Genomic DNA, 22,044 nt, shown 5'->3' on the forward strand with positions numbered 1-22,044 from the left:
TCCTGTTTTTCTTCGAAGGAAATCTTATATCAAAATTTTATCTTTTTTTACAAATATCGTACATTAATATTACATATAGTAATATTAATACCATCTATATATTATATGATCGAGATGATTGATGTGATTTCTATACTAATTGTGTACTAGATATAAAAATTTAAATTTACACACAAATTGGAAATAAATCTAAATTAAAATTGCTTAAAATGATCACAAATAAGGTTCTCTCCTTTTTTAATGTATAAATTATTTCTATATCATGAATAACATCCTCAAATCCAGAATTTTTTTATAAAACTAAATAAAAGTACAGTTTTGAGGGATTAAATGAAAAATATTTCCTTCTATCACAAATGCATTAAGCTAAGCTTTACAAAGATTAGCGATATTAACAGAAATTTTCATTGATATTACGATGAAATATCGAATTATTCGAGCTTGAAATCACGTTTTTATGCGTATTATCGACTGCATTATTACATAGCGAGCATACCATATGCATGGCACTCGTCTCTTTGGAGCGCTGGTATGGCGATTATGCCTATGTATATACGTGTAACATACCAAAAGATACGGTATTTGGGTCATTTATGGAAATTTGATAGAAAATGAATGCAAGTATCTTATCAGCTATTCATGTTGCTTTCGTGTTGCGAAATTACGTGGAGCTTGTGTCACAAGAAATTCCAAACTGTCGGCCCCAATTTTCTAAGATAAACATTGTAAATCAGGGCCAACGTTAAACACCTGCAATACCATTCATACGTTCACACATGCACGCGCAAATATCGGTGATAGTAATTTTCAATATATATATATATAATAGAGGAAATAAAACAATTAATTAATTAAATTCTTAAAGTTATAGTACGAATTACACGTACGTGTTGATATACCGAGGTATAAAAATCAATATTTTAATAAATTTCGAGTTATTGATTCGTAATAGAATTTAATATAATATAAATATTATATAAATATTAAATATATAGTATATTCCAGAAGAATTTTAGGTTGGTTAATAAATTTTGTTGGAAATTTCACTTTACAATTATGTATTTGTTGGTTAACGATACTAAATTTTCAGACAAACAAGCGTTGAAGCCGAAACTTACACGTCACGAAACTCGCGCAAATCCGCGTCATGATAATTGGTCGCCTCTTCATTGATCTCGCATGCCCTGGATTTCGCTATATTGTTTTACGAATGTATCAACGCGCGTACGAGCGCGTGCAGGAATGAAACTGTTTTAATGAAATTGCCAAATTTGATCAGCTACGTCCGTATTATTTATCTGCATACGAGTTACACAGTTGCTGAAACACGCATTACCGGGACTGGAGTGCAGTTCGGTTAAAACGTCACATCCTTCCGTGGTACAGTCTACATTATAGCTGTGCGCTACGTTTCCGGATGCGAATTATATTGAACACATGGCGTGTAACGAGCAGTCGTGTCTCTGTAAAAAACCTTTTATCGGGAAATCACTTGCTACCTGACGAGCACGCGTAGCATTTATCGGGGACTGTCAGCTTGAGCCATCGAGAACCGGCAAAATGCCATAATGCTCCCATACAACGGATTTAAGATTAGTTTAACCCTTTGATCGTGGCGTTAATTCTACCGGGACAATGTCGCCCCTATCGCTCAGATGTAGGCACAAGTGTACATCTCCGAAAACGTACTAAAGCTTTGTCTGTTATATATCCCTTTATCCTTAGAAGTTGTCGCAAAATCTACTATTTCGACATATCTCGAAGAAGCATGATGTAGAATACGGGGTGTCATGTTATTACTTGAAGATTACGTAATTTTTTAAGGATTACGTTAAGTGATGCACTGTTCTAAGAAAAAATGTAAATAGTCCGTACTTTTCTCGACAAACCGATAATTTCTTTTGAGCAAAAATAGAACAAATCTTCTCTTCAGACGTCAACATATCGTGTATGTCATTTTAGTTGTTTTCTGTTAATTTTTTTTTTTACATATTTAGTTTATTATATTATTTAAATTAAATTAATTGGTTAATTATTGATACAGTAAGCTTAATAAAAGATAACGTAACAAATCGTAAGATTCTATTAAAATTCCTGTTTATATATATTGTAAATTTTACCAAATTGTATTTGCAATTTAAAATCAATCTTTTCTTATACGTTAAGATATGTAAACAGCATTTTTTAATTACAATTAAAAATTATAATACATTTTTTTCCGGACTTAATCTTAATAAAAGAAAGAGATACGAATAGCTAATGAATTTTATCATAAAATTTACGTATATTCTTAATTTTATTTATATAGAGTCTCTAATTCGAGACAAAACGTAGTCCTTAATATATTTAATATTAAAAATTATGAAGTAGTGAAAGAAAGGCAACACCTGCATCATCGTATACAGATAATACTTTATTAAATTATAGCTGAACATAAAATACTTTAAAATGATATACATATCATTTAAATTATTATTAAATATTAACCGTATAAAAATTATTCGATATAAAATTAAAATTTTATTATTTCAAATATATGCATATATTGTATATATATATATATATATTTTCATGCCTGTTAATTAAATTCAGCTGATTTACGAAATGTTTTGATTAAATAACGAATTTAATTAAAGCATTTCCAAGCGCAGAAGTCGATTGTTCAAATAATACTTGGCCAGCTTGTGCATTCTCAATGAATTATTCCTTTCTATTTGAGGGTTAACTGGTAAGGGTAATCAGGGCACCAAAGCTCACTTCCCTTACGAATTCCGTCTTCGTATTTGCGATGATGTAGGTGTCACTTTTTTCATTCTATCGAAGGGCGAAGGGGAGGATATCGCATGGAATTAATTAAATAAATGGTGGGCGTCGCGTTGGCGTTCATCGGAACGGCAGAAGGGCGCAATCAACCCCAGGAAGGAAGGAAGGAAGGTATAGAATAAGGAACGTGGGAAGATTTTCTCTCTGAGAGGATTTTCCTCGTTCTTACTCTGCCATTTTGTCACTTCAATTCCCAATTCGCAGCTCACCGAGTCCATTATCTTCTAATAATATTATTAACTAGTATATTTTTGTGCGATATTATCAATATCGCACAAGCACAATGAAAATACTGAAATTACCATTATTACTGTTATAACTACATTCATATGTGATTAAATCACGATAATATTTCATAAAATTAGTAGCTTAGATATGAATATCCTGATAAATTTTCGACTTTTCCAAGGCCATGAAACGATATTTCTCTGACATTTACGTGTTTGAAACTTCTCTACTACAATAATTAGGAATTATGACAAGGATGAATGGGAGTTAAAAAAAATTCGTAGAAATGAATACGAAGGGTTTTACCTAACTTTTAATGTGCTCCATATCGGCATACCGTCCATATTTCTCAAAAAGAAATTAAATTCTGTGGCGTAAATTTAACAAAAGTGCTGAATTCTCAGATAGTTGGCGCGGACGGAAATATGTTAAGTATATCGCAATCTCCGAGCATTTTTTCGTTTTAATTTTATTATGTCACCTTTTCTCAACGACGACATTAATTTCTCCTTCAAACGGTTCTTTTTAATTGCGTTGTACTGCGGCGTTGAATCCTAAAAAGGAAATTTGACGTTATCTCGAAGGAATCGTCGACCATTTGTAATCGCTTCAGCGAGATGTTAAAGCGCCACGCGCTATTGGTCTTTAATTTCGCGATTATCCGTTTGACTGCGATCTGAATCAGAGACGCTCTCTTTAGTTTCAACTTTCTTTCAGTGCCTCTTTCTGTCTATCTCCCCCGTTTTCCCTTCTTATGTTTCTCCCGCGCTACTCATTATCGTAATAGAGAATAATTTCTTAGAGCTCGGCCCTGTGATGACTATAAAACTGATCCGCCCGCGAGATTGAGGTCGCCTTGAATCGAATACAAAAGATAGAAAAAGAACAGAAAGTGAAGGCAAAGGAAGAGAGTATTCCGCGGAAATTGAGGAATAACGATCCTTGGGGATGGAAGGGACGACAAAAAATATTTCGTTACCTTCTCGGATTTCCCAAGGTTCTTTCGTATTTTTAGATTGACATCTATTAGTCGTACTCTGTCAGTGTCTTTATGCTTGTTCGCACGGCAATAATACGATTTTAATTAATTGTTTCGCGCGCTTTTGTGTATCTCATGGACAAAATGTTCTTCTGATTACGAGAAAGATATGACTTGTTGAAGAAAAATCTCTCTCAAATATTTTGTTTTATTAAAACGAATTGTTTTATGTAGGCTTGTCTGATTAGTTAATGATGTTAAAATCATTATTATATATAATGATATAATATTGTATTAACTATGAAATGATATATACATAAAGATATGCAAAGCAATTAATTACAATCGCGTTATTGATTTGCGAACAAATATAAACAGATTAGCTAAATGACTAATAGATGTTGATCTAAAAATACGAAAAAATCCTGGAAAATCCAAGAAGATAACAAAATATTCATAGATCAGAAATATATTATAAATTTATTTTATAATGTATGTAAATTGTCAATAATTCTTTTTATGAACAGGATCCTTTGTATATAATCTATAATTTCTATATTTCTTCTAAAATTGATATTGCTATCAAATTCGTATTAATAATAACTTTGTAAAATGTAAATTTAAGCACATCGCGCGAAAGCGTATCTAAAATTATAGAAAATGTACTCATATATGCATCTCGTGCATTTTATTAACATTATATGCTAAAAACAATGAATTTCTTCTCTGAAGAGTAATATTTAATTTACTTTATTCTGTCTTTTTATTACAAAATAACAGCTATATCTTATCAATTTCCCGATTATCACTACACTTACTAAATTACTAATTTAATTTATTACTGCCTTAATGTTTCAAAGATTATTTTATTATTTACAGCAATACAAAAAATAAAATTTCACATATTTGTTATTTTTCTCTTCGGAATAATTTATCACGTTCTTTGATTAACGACTTGTCTGTCTATTTACTGGGAATAATTAGTTTCACGTGTCGTCACCGCAGCTGAAGACGCAACCTCTGGCTCGCTCGCGTTCGAGAAACTTTCTGCGTCGTTATTCAATCCCCCGATGAGCACGATTAAGAGACTTTTCCAAGCTTAACTTCGAGCCGCAAGCTAGTCAAAGAGATGTTTCGATCTGCTTCCAGCAACTCTGGCTTTTGCTTCCTCCTTCTCACTCTTTCCCTTCTATCGTTCCAACAACTTTCTCGCTCTTGCATCAGTCGTATCCCAACCGTTTCTCTATGCAACGTGCCCTTTCTAAAATTAGTATAATTAGCTACAATTCTGAGTGGAATTAAAGTTGGGGATAAGATTACTTCTGTTCTTCCTATCTCATCTCTCGAATGTCGCGCAATGTTTCGCCTTTACTCTCTTAAGACCGCGACGTAATAAAATGTAAGATAAAATATAATAAGAATTATAAAAACACACAATTCTTAAAGGAACATATCAGTAATATGTTATAAATAATTATTTATTCTGCGCGATTTATTTTATGAAACTTGATTAAAATTAGTGACTTGAAAATTGTGTCAAATATGTGTAAAAAAAATAAAAACTTTAATAATTTCCTATTTTAGTAAATCTAACAACGTAAGAATATACGACATATAGATATAAATGCGATGGACATAAATTTTAAATAAAGTGAATATGGTTTCTCTTTTTAGATGAGGAAGGAACACTTGTCTTCGTGATATGAAACTCTTACTGTCAAGTTTGTAACTATATATGTATTTATAGACATATCGAGAGCAAGAGAAGCAGAAGTTAGAAATAAACTATTCTTTTCTAAAAAAAAATGTCTTATTGTCATACCGACGAATTTGATGAATGTTCTCTGCTGGCGCGAAAGTTTTGCAAAACAGAAATATAGCGGTCTGTCGTGAAGGTATATAAATTTGCCACAACCAAAAACAAATCTGAATCTCAAGATTTCACGAAATAGAAAACTGTGGAATAATAAAACTGCAATTCGTCCATTACTCAACAATTGTCAGATTGAACTAGACTATACATAGAATCGTTTTGTTTTATCAATATGTATATTATATGTATTTAAAATGATAAAATTTTAATTTTGTATCGTAATTTCTATAGATTGTTATTAAAGTATCATTTTAAAGCATTCTATGTTCAGAGCTATGTAAAGATAAAAAGTTCTATATATAAAGATCTCTACATAATAAAGCATTTCGCGACATGTAGCAAGCTTTATCGACATTAGGTTCTTTGAGAAATTGGAAACCAATTTTTCCTTTGTTAGTAAAAATTTAATGAAGTATCAATTATCTTGTATATGATGTAAGTGGCGTCGCCTTTCGCTACTTCATAATTTTTAACATTAAATATATTAAAGGCTAAGTTTAAACTAAAGTTATAGAGACATTATATATAGATAAAATTAAGCGAAAAATATACATAAGTTGTATGATAAAATTTCATTATCTACTCGTATCTCTTTTTCTTATTGTGATTAAGTCCGCAAAAAATATATTATAATTTTCAATTGCTTTTAATCGTATTCACTTTGCAGTTAAATTTCTCAGGAATAGTCACCTAGGGTTCTCACACCTCAGCGACGAAAAAATGTGAATTATAAAATATTGGTTCATATATAGATATTGTTTAATATATTTCTTTTCTTTTTTAAAACTGGTTTTTGAGAATTAAAAGAAATGCAATTCCATTGAAAACTCCCAGTAAAAAAACATTATATTAATTAAATTCTTTATTTTTTGAAAATACCGTCATAATGAACTATTTAACATGCTTATTCTTAAAGTGTTTAATGTTTATAATATTTGTTTGGTTTCTACTTTTTTTAGAAAGTTGTAATTAAATCCATATCCATAATGTTTTCCAATAATACTTATAAATCAGAAAGCAATCAATAATATGTTGTCAATTATGATTTTAATTAGGATGTAAAAACATCCAAAGTCATCGTTTACATAAAAAGAATCTTTGACTACTCCTGAATTAATTATTTCTTGTGCTTCTTATCTTATGATAACACGTTGCATTTCATTTTCTTACTCCTAATATCTCATTCGATATTTCATTACGTCTCGGCCGTTACTGTACAAATACGCAAGGCAGTATAGAAACAAGTCAAGTCGTAAGTTACTTGCATACTTTTCTTGTTACGTTTTGTTGCAAACACATAACTTGTTATTTGACTTGCTTCCCTGCTGGTTTCGCATAAACTCGTCGTTCTGCCGCGGATGCGCGAAGCCAGTAGAAGGATGAATCAAGTAGCGAGCTACTTGTTTAGCTTCTCTACCTCTAGCTTTTTGTTGAACTTTGTTTGAGGCTGACATGAGTAGCGATGGACTTTCTACGGGTCTCCTCTGTGGTCTACGCTTTACTAAAACACGCGTTTTCATAAATTGATGCGATGATAGATGTTTAACTCGATATATGCAGATACGTACCGTAAAATTCGGGCGCACGCGAGATTATCTTGGAATTTTTTTTATTTCCACTGCGAGGGAGAACGAAATAACGACACCGTTTCGACAATCTCGGCTGGAGTTCGTTTTTATCTTAACGAGAAACACGCCTTCGTTATCCGCAGGATAAAATGCTAACAAACAGACCTTTTATTTTGATAATCCTTTTAACTCATCTGCACAAAAAAATCTTTAACACTCGTGTAATCTCTGCAATACGGTATAATTAGAACTATTCAAACGAAAATTTCTAATTTAAGAGCGTAATTCATTAAGATTTTTTTTGTAAAATTGTGTGAAAGTTTAACATTTATTATATCTAATTGATGTATTTTACTATGAAATTCTTGATTTCCGATTATTCTCAATTAAGATTAAAAGTTCGGTAATTAAAGTGAAGAAATATGTCTGACTATTACAAGTAATTATAAAATTATAAGAATAAATAATGATAAAAAATATATTATTTTCATGTATATCTCTATATTTTATTTCCTGCATATAATAATACATAAAGTTCTTAAATTAGAATATTAATTGCTTTACAGTAATTTTTCCAAAACGTTTAAAACAATTTAAAGAAATTAAAGTATTTCGGATTGGAAAAAATAAAAGCATAAGTATTAACGATCAATGTTCTTTGGATTTAAAAGCAAAAAGGCAAGAAAGTTGTAAATCGTTTTCTTGTTTTTTGCCAGAAAAGCTTACTCACCAAAGCAGGCGGCCTCAAGAACTGATTAAAAGCCCTTTGAAAAGTTCCTTGATTAAAAAGTCCTCAAATACGGGACACGAGTTATTGAACACCAAAGTTTCCTTACGAAAATGAAAATTTTCATCTCTTTAAAATATAGATTTATATTATCAATGTCTGTCATTTGTATGATTTATCACTTATTGTTAGTGCACTTTTTTAAACTTTAATTTCTTCTTAACTTAACAATCTAATAATGTTAAATATTCTTAATCGGCAACTTTTATCGACTCTTATATTTATTTTAATTTATTTTCATTAAAAGCACTAAAAGTGTTTTTATTATATATTGGTCTCAACTAAAAATATCTAATACAGTCATATTTATTAAAAATTACAACGATAACTTATCAATCTCAAAGTTACTCGAGTAACTAAACTTAGTTACTAAAGGAACTGTTTTTTTTTTATCACAATGAAAATCTTTATTCTACTTTAATCATATAAGTATAGTTTAAATATAACTGGAAAAAGACAGGGAGTCTAAAAAGAGACAAGAATAAATATTTAAATAAAATACTCGAACTGTGTAGCAAGTGAAAGGCTTTAAAGTACTTTAGTGGAACAAAAGCGTATAATTGATGCAAACTCCCAAGCGGAAAAGTTTGCTGCGAGGGTAAAAGCGGATGGCCGAATCTGTCTGATTTGTAGAACTGTTGAAAATGGAACAAACGGCGCGTGCCAAGTTTCCTTTTATACGTCGAAATAAAATTAAAGAGCAACGTTTGCGAGTCTCGAAACAACGTTAAGCCGGTCATTGACACGAATACGTATACATGGCAGCGACTGAAACCATGAATGTGATTTTAGAAATCTGTCTAATGCTGCAGCACTCATGGAAATCAACTCTGTGCCACTTGTCCGATCTTTGATGTAAGATGGAAACGGATCAAAGAGATCTTGCCTAACGAGAATTTGCTGCCTCCATTAGCGCGATAGCCAACCCAGGAGGCTTTCGGAATAAACATTTTCCGGTTAAAAAGGGAATATCATTAGTGTGTCGATAGCGAGTGCTTTACGGTACGCGGCGGCTCGAAAACACTTTGCGACACACGTAATGCCTGTAACAGGTCGCCGCCTTCGGATATTTACAGAACGATAATTCGCAAAGAACTTACTTTTGCAAGCGAAAACGCATCAATGACTACCGTCGCGTCCTGGGAGAAGAAGTTGCGATCCGAAAAACTTCCGTAATGGAACGGGGCTTCCACAACTAACAAAAGTATATAAAGCACTAGCTCGATAAATAAGTAGCACGACCAGAATTCTCTAACTCATACAATAAATTCTGCGCTGTTACGAATACCTCCCTCGCGTTTCACGCTTGCCCGGAGTTCACTTTTGACTTATCTCTTAATTAATTAAAAGTTATAGTAGGTACATTTCTGCCGACTATCTGCAATCTATGCCATAGCGCCTCGCAGTACACACCAATGATTATCAGAAATATTTTAACATTTATCCAGATACTTAGAAAACGGAAGAAATACATGGTATAAACCGCATTATAATCTATTGTATTCTCATCCGTTTAAGATTATAGGAAGATACTATTGTTGTTTTGACTACTTTTACTTTTTCGAATATTTTCGTATAGAAATTTGTGCGTACAATCTGGATCTATTTGTAAATCTCAGCTTACACCGATGTAAGCATAATCTTTCAGATTCACAGTAATAATTCGTGTATTGTCTCTTTAGATTAAGATGTATATCAGAGGTATCTCGTGACGATATGCATTTGTCAATTGGCTCACGATTGCTCGACAAACATCAGTAAGATTAAACGTGGCGGTCATGTCCACTCACCACAAGAATCAGACGCAAATTATCGCGCGAATTATCATTGAAGCTCGAATCCACGCGTCAACAAATGGGCGTTAGTTACGTTCGCTAATATTGACGTACCGTTAATACTCCAAACCGTGATCTATTATTCCATTAAACAAGATTTCACTCGGGGGAGCGTTTAGAAGCGTGCACAATAATTTCTGGCTTGTTCAGTTGCGAGGCACTCTTGCCGTATAAAAGCCCACGAACTTTTCCACGGTGTGCGACCTCCAGTGAATACCTACTGACGCTACCAGGTTAGCTCTCGTAAAACTTTTTCTGAAGCTCGAGTTTAAATTGAAAGTGAGCTAGCTCTAAGCGCAAGTAAAATCGTCCTTCACGTCGGACGAATTTCCCGAGTGGGCGCAAAGATAATTTCAAAAATAAGCGTGTCAACGATCCGTGCCGACATTAAATAGGATTTCGGTTGCGAAAATCTAGGACTGGAGACGTTAAAGCCAGCCGGAATTCGAAACGTCGAAACTTTCGGCGCGCATAGCTCACCGGAACAGCAACATTCAGCTTTCGTGTTCTCCGGAGAATTTAATTGTGTGGAATAACAATTTATTCGTTTATCGTGCCGAGCGAAATCTATCGGAAAAAAGAGAAATAGCAGAATATTTTAAACTTTTATTCCAGAGAACAGAAAGCAAATTTCCGTTCGCTAAATGAAACTTGTCCGGCATTTATAATGCACGCAATGCGATTATCTGGTTTCATTGCAATTACGGCTTTTATTAAAAACTCGTATTGAGTAAAACGGGATTTTAATGTACATTAGCTTTTTTAGCAACAGCAAATTATAAAGTCTAAAAATTTTTTTAAATTGCGAATGTTATAAAATAGAATAAAATTTTATATATGATCACATATTTCTATCTTTTCCTATAATTAAATCAACATACTCTATTAGTTAGTAAAGAATTTCATGGTTTTATTAAACGCACAATCTGTTTGACAAAAAGGTACATGTTCATGCATTTCATGAATTTTTAATATTTATGGTTAAGATTTAATATTTATGTAATAATGTCCAATGTTAAATTAAATATATTAAAAATTAAGCGTATAGTATAATATTCAATTAAATGTACAATCTGCCTAGCTAACCGACACATTTTTGACGTTAATTAATAAATATTTAATAAATATGGGTTTCAAGATTATTAATATTTATGTTAATGTCATGAATTTACTTTATTACGACGTAAACTTGTTCCATCGCATTTCTTATCTAATTTAATATTAATTTCTTTATTTTGCTCTCTAGAATTTATGCCAAAATAATTTAAATATTGTGAATTCTTAACATGAATAAAATAATTGTTACATCGTCAAACATATAACATTCGTAAAATGCAGTAATTATTAAATAGCATAGTCAGATAAATGCATATTTGCAAGAATTGAGTTCTGTTATCAGTTCTATCTTATACAATATAACGCTCCTGTTCTAGATAGATGGACGAAAAAAATAAACAATGTTTTCCATTAACGCAGTCAGCAATTTGAAGTTTATTTAATCCATTGGATTTAATACAAATAATAATTGTGCTATCGGAGTTGCTGATTACCTACTTCAAAATCGAAATTTTGGCGAGTCTATTTAAAGTTTTTCGTAAAACTGATTTAAATAACATCTGATATTTATATTTTTAAACAAAAACCATGAAATTGCACGGGTAAATATTAAATATGAACATATATATTTTAGTTAGAATTAAAAATAGTACGAAAAAGATATATACAAATGTCGTTTAAAGGTTGTGTAATTTTTTTTTATATTTCTATTTTTGTATGAAATTTAATTTGTACTTTCGCGTACAAACCATGGAACATATAAATATTTTATTCGTACTCTGCTATATATTATTCGTTACGCTATCAACAGTACTAACCATGTCATGTGTTTGAGCATTAATTATAACTCGTTCAGATTACACCTAGGAAACTGCATGAGCAATATGTATCAATAAACATAATTCTTTTGCGTCCACTTCTTATCTCACCATGACTTCGCAACCATGAAGTTTCGTTTGGATAATCTCATGTATGTTTCTCTTTCCGTGTTGGTACTTGGTACAGACGAGACTTCAACAGTCCAATTAACTGAGGAATCAATCGGATTAACGGTCGTATGAAAGAAATACGTTTTCTTGGACTCCACAAATCTCTCGTGTATTTAATTAGCACGTGCAACTCGAGTAATAGTTGCGCGTTACGCAATTCTCGAACGGATAAGAGTGTTATGCGAGCTAACGAATGAACGAGCTTAACTCGTTCGTTTGTTATGAAATATAATGTAAAGTGTTAATTTTCTCGAAGGAACGATGTCTTACGCAAGCTGAACTCGTTAACATTTTGTCGTCCATTAAACTTACCTTCTTCTCTATTTCGAACATTTGAAAATGAAAAGTTTGCATCGAAAAGTTTAGTATAATCTAATAGTATAGTCCTTGGGTGTACGCATTCATATCGCAAATTGGAGAGAAAAATCACGGTATACATAATGTTCATTCATTATCAATTTGTTGTTAAATAATGATTTCAATTGTAAATTATCCCATATTATTAGATACAAAGCGTTTAGTATTTTTTACTTTAATTTAAGAGTGTCTTTATTTCTTTCCTATTCATAAATTTAAAAGTAGAGTTTTATTAATTTTTCTTTAATATATAAAATTTGAGTCTTTTTTACAAAAAAAAACCTTTGTTTTTCTCAAATATATTTTTGCAAAGAAAAATAATAGAATTCCATATTAAATATCCTTGAAAATGGTATTAAAACAAATTTTGTATAAAAATAAAGTGAAGAACAAAGTTTTTTATTTATTTTTTTTTATCTGTTTGTGTTTTCGAACATTAATTTATTACAGCTCTTTAATTTTCGAACATAATTGAGGAACATCAGCACTGTTCGAAAGTTTGAACATTGAAACGACTGTAATCTTGTTTGAAGTTCTAATGTCCACGTTGAAGAAAACTGGCGCGATGTCTATCGATCAGAATAATTTTGAATTACTCCGTGGACACGTCGCTGTCAGGAGTTTGCCGCGAAAATCGAGGTGTCAACGACATACTTTGCCGTTGCGAACTACGCGGAATTAGCGGCGCAGCGTCAGCAATTTTCCGTTCCGTACTTTTCTCACGGCGCGTGGTATGTTCCTCATTTTCGCTGCGTTCAGTGGCGTAAATTTATCGTTCGTGCAGCGCAGCACAACGCGACGTCGAGTTTCGCGCTAGCGAGCGCCGATGGCACCCCGCGTGGCTCCGAAATTGTTTTGCACTTTGAAAAACGTGCGATATCGCGTACGTCCAAGAGATCTGATGCGTTGCACCGAATTGCAAGCCGCTGCGTTGCACGTGCCAGAGCAAACACACCATGCGAAGCCCGTGTATTTTTTGTGCAACGCAACTTTCAATGAGTTAGTGGCAAATATATCCATGTATCGTAGGTACGCGTTGTAGCAATCTGTCCGCATATTTTGGACGAAATATAGCATCGGTATTTTAAATTTAGCACTTTATTCGCATCTGTTGTTTATTGTTAGATTAATCAATAATTTGCATTATTTCTTGCAAACTTTAAATCGTAAGTCGCTCAATATCAAATATTGTTTTTTTCTCAAATTTCAATTTGTATATATTTATCGATTTTATAATATCAAATGAATATATTGAAATTATCAGACATAATTTTAAAAGTTGAAGTAAATACTGAAAAATAAGTGTTTGACTTTAAGATATTAAAATATTTTGTCCTAGAGTCTTAAGAATAAAGTATTTTAATATCTTAAAACTAAACACTTCTTTTTCGAGTGAGGAGAAGAGGGAAATAAAAAGAAAGATAGAAAGAAATTGACTCATGTTACGAATTATATCATTATATATTACTGATTATTATAAATGGAAGTAATGGCTTCAGCAGAAAGCTTTTTCATTGTAAAAAATACAAAATAGGCTTTATGACAAAAATTCGCTAAATTCAACGATGTCAATGCTACGCCGAGCAAAATTTATTCTCAAGTTGGCCTACGAGTACACGTTTCCATATGCACATCAGTAGAAACATGAAAATCTTATTTTCTCTGTTGAGTTTCTCTGTGTTATTCACGTTGGTAGCCGACTTTTAGGTGCATGATAAATGAAGTTTTCTCCGTGCGAACAAAGTTTCTCATTCCAAATACATTGTACGCGTATTTGTGTGGTAAAGATAGGTATATAGAGTCGTTAGTTGAAGACTGCAATATTAATCGGATGTTTCTCTTACAGGAGGACTTGGAACCTCGCGAGGATGCGGGACCGGCTCTCGTGGTACATGGTCTTCTTGATTCTGCCGACAATCCTTTTGGCCAGGTCGCTCGATAAAGGTGAGCAAAGAATAAGAATCTTTTTTCTTCTTGAAATAAGGATTAATATTCCGCAGATGATCCTCTTATTTTGAACATATATAAAATAATTGAAATTTATGCGCAGAAAGAATGGTTTTGCTAAAATACCTAAACATTTAGCTAGACTTGAAAAATAATTTTATTTGTAACATAAAAATAATTGTAGGACGCTTAAACTGATTGCAAGAACGTTAAAATTTTTTTGCAGCATTGTTACCAACGTTTAATTCTACATAATTATTTTGATAGTCCAACAAAATTATTTTTAAATCTGGCTTTCATAAATATTTCAGCAAGATCGTTTTTTATTTCATTTTTTGTGGTAAAAACACGAACATTTGCTTATTTATTTATTACGCCTATATTGTTTACAAGAGCTAGAAAGCAAATTACATTGATTTACCATAACGCGTCCAATATATTTTTCATTTAATCATTCAAAATTGTACGAAGATAACAGTCGCATAAAATATTTTCCATATCATTAAGTTGCGTTGAAATGAGGTTTGAACATAAAATATATAATTATATTAAGTAAAATAGAATTGCAAGGTCGTTTTATCGTTGCTGTCGTAGACGTCATTATAATATCTTTGTTATGCAGGGAAGATGAAAAATACCAGCAATAATGAACACGTACTCGTAAATTAAATGAGATATGATATATATTTCATCACGTGAACGGCATGATGAAACGTGAAGACATAGAGCTTGATAAATTCCTAGGGGCGTTGTATTGTTGAAAAGTGCTAGGGGATGGCCCTTGCTGTGTATTGAACGATGGGGCATTATAATAGCTCGACTGCGGTTCATAAAGGGAACCTTTTAAATTTTGTGGAATTATAGAATGCCGCTTATATATCGGGTGAAGTGAATAAAGCTTTCACTTTCAATTGACGCGGAAGTCCACGAGAATGCCTTTTCAACGTCCATGATGGAGACATCAATAATACTGCCTTACCGAATATAGCGTAATTACAGTAATTTATAAGAAATTTTTATATTTATTTTCGAATGCTTTTTATGCTTTTATATATCGAGGAAAATTGAAAAAAGTCAGTAAGAAGATATTTCCTCGCGCGAGCGCAGTGCTCTTAACGTAAAAGCTCCTTAACGTTAATCGCAGGTGAAATTTGAATGAGGCGCTCGAAAAGTTAACGCTTGAATTTACATTTCGCGGTACAAGTCGCATTAGGGCGTATTACGTTCATAAAGTATTAATCGCATCTAAGAGAAGCAATATCGCGAGCAATCTTCTAATAATTACTTCCTTGCCAATTATGCCGAGGTAGAGCGCAAATGTATATTATTTTATATCGCGTTCCGATGCATTACTGCTTAAGATCGAAACATCAATCTATTTTTTTCAATCTTTGATATCAAACGTTTAACGTGCATATAATTATTTTAATTTAACGTTCATTTACCGACATTACAGCGCACATAAATGCATTTTTATCCACGTTACAATTAAAGCAAATTAAAATTCACGTTGTTAAAAAAGAAAGTAGAACAAAAAAGAAACAATGAGGTTAATTGTTCACATATCAAAAGATGTAAAAAATTCGATTAATCATTCTTTTCGGTAAAAACTTGTGATAAATGAGATTAATTATTTACATATCAGAGATGTAAAAAAATTTATTAATCGTTATATTTGGTAAAAACTTATTGCATTTCTTGATTCTCTAACAACTCCTATTAGTTTAAGCATAAGCGTTAATATAAATATTTTTTTATATTTTGATTATATTCAGACTGCAAACTTACTTGCAAAATTATATATCTAAATGCAATTTCCGAGAACTACATCGTGCTATAAATATATAAAACTAAAAGGCGTACAATAAATATTTTTCTACAAAGACATTTGGTTTACTTTTGAAAATACACTAACAATAAGACGCACTGAATAAATGTGGTGCTAGAGAATTTTTTACGCATGATGAATGTGCCGACACTCAAAAGAAGGCCTGTAGAAAATAAGAGAGTCCACGTAAAGATGTGCCGGCATGCAAGTCCCGGATAATCCTGGAAAACACTTGTAGATAGAAGGCGAAATAGAAAACCCGCAGCTAAAAATTTTATTCTCTCTCGTTTACTTCTCTAGGAAAAATAACTTGCCGTGCGGTGGTAGGCGGATATATATTCGTCTTGAGAGAAATCCTTTTTAGCGTGCGAAACCGTCTTGCTGGTTTACCCGGTTGCGCATATGCCCGTGTGCACATCAAACATCGAATTTCCAAGCGAAATGGAGAAGCAAAAATACGAAAATGAAAATGTCATGCACAAAAAATTGAAGCCAAAATAAATCACAAGCCAACGCTTGCTTGAAATGTTAAATATCCATAACTCAACGTACATTAAATTTTTACAGAAACTAGGACACACTTTGGAGAAACTAACACACAAAATTATATTGAATCAATGGTAGTTTTGTTAATTTTTTAAAAATAAATCTAAAAATAATTTTGTTGGAATATCGAAATACTTATGCTCAAGTTGATTACTGGAATATCAAAACTTTTTGCAGTATTATTCATCTTGCTTGAGTTACCCACAATTATTTTGATAGTACGATAAAATCACGTATAACAATATTATCATATATGAAAAGAATAATTTGACTGAAATACATTGTTAGAAATGTTTGTGAATTTACTCTTACAATAAAAATGTGCAGTAAATTTACAAATCATGTAACATTTTGCTGTGCTTCACAATATTTGCAAATTTACAATAGAAATTTGCTGTGAATTTACAAAACTGGCGCGCCACGCTTGCGCATTAAAGTTTTACGTATATTTCACCACAAAATGTTTGCAATTTCACAACGTAGCTGTTCAAATTTATAGTTCATTATTGTTGGATAAAAATTTCCAACACTTAAAAATTTACAACAAAAGTTTCTTATACAGTGTACCTAAAAATTCAGCTAAAAGCAGATTTGAAAATAACTTTATTGAACCATCAAAATAATTGTGTAGATAACTCAAGCAAAATGAGTAATACTGTAAAAAGTTCTGATATTCTAGCAACCAACTTGAGTATCCCACACAATTATTTCAATAGTCTAATAAAATTATTTTCAGATCTGTAACTTTTTAGCTACTTCAATAAACTGTAGTACTACTGTACTTTCCATATGCATACATCCTCAAACGGCACTTGGAATTTTGTTAGTCGATGAAACTTTTTACAGACAAAAAATGCGGGACAAAGGAGAGAAAACACAGATATGCACGCGTATCGAAGCGTTTAACAGACACCTGTTATACGTAAACGTGACGAAAGTGCTTCTAATTAAAATTCTCGGCATTACTCGGCGAGTTTTCAAGTGCAACAAGAATCGCTCGTTTATTCCGAACTCACGCGTGCATGCTTGTACACACGTACGACCGTCGTGCGAGTCATTAGCGGTGAGAGAAAGAGGAAATCTAGAAGCGTACGAGAAAGCTCGACAGTGAAAATATGGAAATATGTGAAAGATGCGATACGTGTGCAAAAATAGCGTGATGCATTTTCCAGTCTACCGCTCGTTACGGTGACTGAAGTGAGATTTTCATCAATGTGCCGCGTTGAAGCTATGTCAGAAAAAGAAAAGTGGATGCAGACTCGCTTAATCAGCCGCTAGTGATGAGGGAAAGAAACACCGCCGGAATATGATAAAAAAAACATGTGCAACAGTAATATAGAATAAATATGCTCAAATGTGTAAAAAAAAAACGCTGTCTTTCGGTTGGTTGACGAATGATAAAAACAAAACAAGAGGAAACACGAAAGATTCGTAAAAATGATGAAGGGACATTTTCATGAAGAAAAGAAAATATACGTGGCTTTGAATATTTATATTAGATATAGTGATAGCGCCATGCCACATAGCCATAAAGACGACAGAAATAAATTTAGAAGGTACACCATTTCTGGTTCTTCTATCTCTTTCTTTATTCAGACGCTTTGTGTACAAAAATTTTTATTAATGTATGTTGTCATGGTATGCTCACAGACGGGGAAAAGAGAAAAGAGAAGATAAAAATGTATGGTATTTTTTAAAGATGTTTTAGAATGTCGTAGTAGTTATCCATTTATAAATATTTTTTTTGCAAAGAAGAAAAATAGAAAGTAGGAAGAATGAAGGAAAACTAATCTCATAATCGTAGATAACAAATTATTAATCATTGCGTATTTTGTGCCAAATTATTGTCCGTGCAGGCAAAAATGCATCAAGTTCATGAATGTATGAGGAAGGACAGAACGTGCTTTTAAACGCAACACGAAAACATTGTGTTGTTCAAGTAACACATGAATGCAGATAATATCGTTGTACTACTAGACCAGAGTTGTTAGTCAGAGAGAACCGGGAAAACTGGGAAAAATTATGGAATTAAGAAATTTATTAATCTAAGATAAAATTAAATTACTTGTGTAATACTAAATTCTAAATTTAAATTTCTTTCTTAAAAATATTAAACAAAATGTTTGTAATTATTTAAGGAAGCATTGTAAATATTTTTTATGATTTTTTAATTTTGTAGTGAATGATCAGAAAGCCATTAACAGATAAAATTAAAAAGAAAAATTATATCTTCATTTTTTACATAATCGAGATACATGTTAATGACATTTCATAAATTACTCGCAGTAATAATATTATAAAAAATTATACAAAATATTTACAGCTTTTAGTAATCGTGCATTTTTTAAACGCGGAAGGATTTATTACTAGAGATGTTTTCAAAATTATGTAGTTTTAAGATAAAAATTTCTAATTAAGTTGATAATTAGAATATAGTGTTTTGAGAAGGTTAAATCTTAATAAGCAATTAATGTATACACACAAAAGAAAGATTTAATAAAATAAATTAAAGATGAAGAAACTCAAAAAATTATATCTGACAAGAATTCAAAAAGTCGCAGATATATAGACGAAAAGATAAATATTCTTCTTTCAAAAATACAAGATTAAAGTTTTATGTTAAAAATGCTTCAAAAAGTATGATAAAAATTTTATTTCATTTTGTCATTTTCCATTTATTAAATAAATGGAAAATAAATTTTATTTTGTATTGTATTTTTTGTTCGTAATTAACAAAAAATTTTAATATTTTTTCTTTGCTTTTATTCAGTGCTCTTTTCAAGCTTCAGTCAGAGAAAACTTTTTTTCTATTTCGCTAACAATCCTTGAGACAATTAGCGAACAAACGAAAAAGTGAAATACTACCTTTTTATCTGATAAAGATAAATTAAATAACTATATTTTTCTCTGTGTGTGTGCATATTTTGCATTAAGACGAACGAATGATAAGTAAAAAATTCAAAGTTAAACGCTCTGATTGTGATTGCTATTATGCATGCCGATTGAATACAATGATTTATATACGATCGCTAAAAACACTAATGCGGAACGCATTCCGTAATGCGTGACAATAATAATTACGTGTGCATCCTATAGTCGTATTTGCATACGCATGTCTATCCACATTCTTCACCAAAATCCATGAAATTGTTTCCATACCTTGCATGTAGGCACGCGTAATCGTCAACACGAAACGCATGGTATGTTAACACAGTGGCAGCTTGGAATTAGAAAAGGATATATCATTACTGTTTATTGATGGATTAGTATAATTTTCCTTTTCTTTTTTCATTTATATTAATATCAACATAAAAATCTTTTATTTCATACTTTTGATTTAAATTATTTACAAGTAAAGATCTCTTTTATTCTCGCCTTCTGTTTCAGCAAATGATTTACTTGAAAAAAATTTAATATACTTGTGTGAAATTGTTCACATTTTATCTTTTTGCTGATATATATATATAAAGATATATTAGATAATTAATTCTCAAAATTTGTAACAAAGAACTAAAGGAATTAATGAAACATAATAATGGTTGAGCTCCATAAAAATCTTGCATTTTTCTCTACACAGTGATTTATTTCCGTCCTGGATAACCGAAAGTAATTTATATTTAACATCTTAATACTATGCCGTGATATACTCGGGACGTTCAAGTTACGTGAAATCGCATTCCGGAATCATAGAGAAGAAAAAGTTACGTCAGTCAGACGCTCCATTGCGACCGTTTTTAATCGGGTACGCCCCTTCGCAATGCAGTTTTACTCGACGCTATTCAACGACTTTATGAAGGTGTCGCGTTTTTTTTTTTTAAACAAGTATAAGAACGAGTAAAGAAAGGCAGGAGAGAAAAAGAATAAGTAATGGCCGCGCGATAATCAGCAGTACGAGGAACGTGTACGCTCTCATAGGCTTGTAGACATGCAACTACCTGCCACAATAAAAAGAATTTTTCGTGCGTGCACACCGCAGTTCACCAGGCGAAAAGGAAGTATTATTCAGGCCTACGTGATGGCAGTTTAAAAGAGACACGCGATAAGAGTAGCTTGGCTTCTTTGTATTGGTGACTACAATAGAGGAGTATTTCTATCGCTACTATAAAAGTCTTGTTTTCTGACGAGTGTTAAATTATTCAGGGAGAGATTGTAATTTTTATAAAAACGCATTTATTATTATCGATAACAATAAGAATATTATTATAACAACATCATTATAATTTTATGTCGAAAGTATTTTGCTTATTCTTACTAATGTTTTATTTTAACTTTAGGGATTATCTTCTTCTTTTTCCTTCTTGTGGATCTTCAACTGGGCTGATTCTCTTGAGCACCAGAACTGCCAGCTATCAGCTGTTCCTCAGTTTAGGGATTATATTGTTGATAATATTACTTTACAGTTTAGGGATAATATTACTGAGAATAAATCTCTCGTATCGTATAGTAATTTTACAAATTATTATAGTAATTTATTACTAGAAAATATCTATTATATTAGAGTGTTATTTCAATATGAAAAAAAATGAAATTAATATTTTAATTATCGTTAAAAATATAATTGAATATATAATTATTGATTTAATAATAATAATTCTTATGCACGTTTGATGTAACATTCCTGCAATTAAAAATTTGGGTGGAATTTTTAATAGAATTAATAAAGGAAAATTTTCTTTTAATAGGATGGAACCAATAGGGTAAAGTATTTCCCTGGAATAATACAGGCAAGAATTGTCTCTTGATAGCTTAATCGCGTGGAATCGGCATACCGCTTTAAAGAGCTTTCCCCGCTTTGAAATTGAAATCGCGCCAAGCGCATTTAGGTGGCTTCCCTGGAATCGTTACGCCAGCATCCATATTTAGGTATCGGAAATTCTATAAAAGACGACGCGAGAAGTTAATTCGGGCCTACCTCACAGCCGATATTTAACAGCGTAAAAAGCAAACTTGCGTACGGTGAATCTCGAAATATCATCTCATTACACAGATAAATTCTCGTTTTATAACCAAATTTAAAGGACAGAGTTTACACAAAGATTTAAAGCGAAAACTTTATTTGTTAAGTACAGAATATTATTAACTGGACTGGAATTATTGAGATATTATTTTTATTATATTATGTATTTAATTGTTCAAAAATTATTCAATAATGTTACATGATATTCGATATTTTTCTATTGTTGTATGCGCGTCATATAGTCTTCGAATAATGTATCTAAAAAATATTG

The 22,044-nt window shown here is 31.7% G+C and overlaps 1 protein-coding gene across 5 annotated transcripts in view; it reads left to right on the forward strand.

The window, feature by feature from the left end:
* The window catches only part of dpr12 (defective proboscis extension response 12), a 225,864-nt gene that overhangs the window by 71,326 nt on the left and 132,494 nt on the right, over positions 1-22,044 (forward strand). For all 5 annotated transcript variants that reach the window (XM_018521754.1, XM_018521758.1, XM_018521756.1 and 2 more), the window contains one exon: positions 14,342-14,439. In XM_018521754.1, the coding sequence (XP_018377256.1) occupies positions 14,342-14,439 (98 nt within the window). The remainder of the gene's footprint in view (positions 1-14,341; positions 14,440-22,044) is intronic.

This window comes from Trachymyrmex cornetzi, unplaced genomic scaffold, assembly GCF_001594075.2.
Source record: "Trachymyrmex cornetzi isolate Tcor2-1 unplaced genomic scaffold, Tcor1.1 scaffold99, whole genome shotgun sequence".
Classification (NCBI taxonomy): domain Eukaryota; kingdom Metazoa; phylum Arthropoda; class Insecta; order Hymenoptera; family Formicidae; genus Trachymyrmex; species Trachymyrmex cornetzi.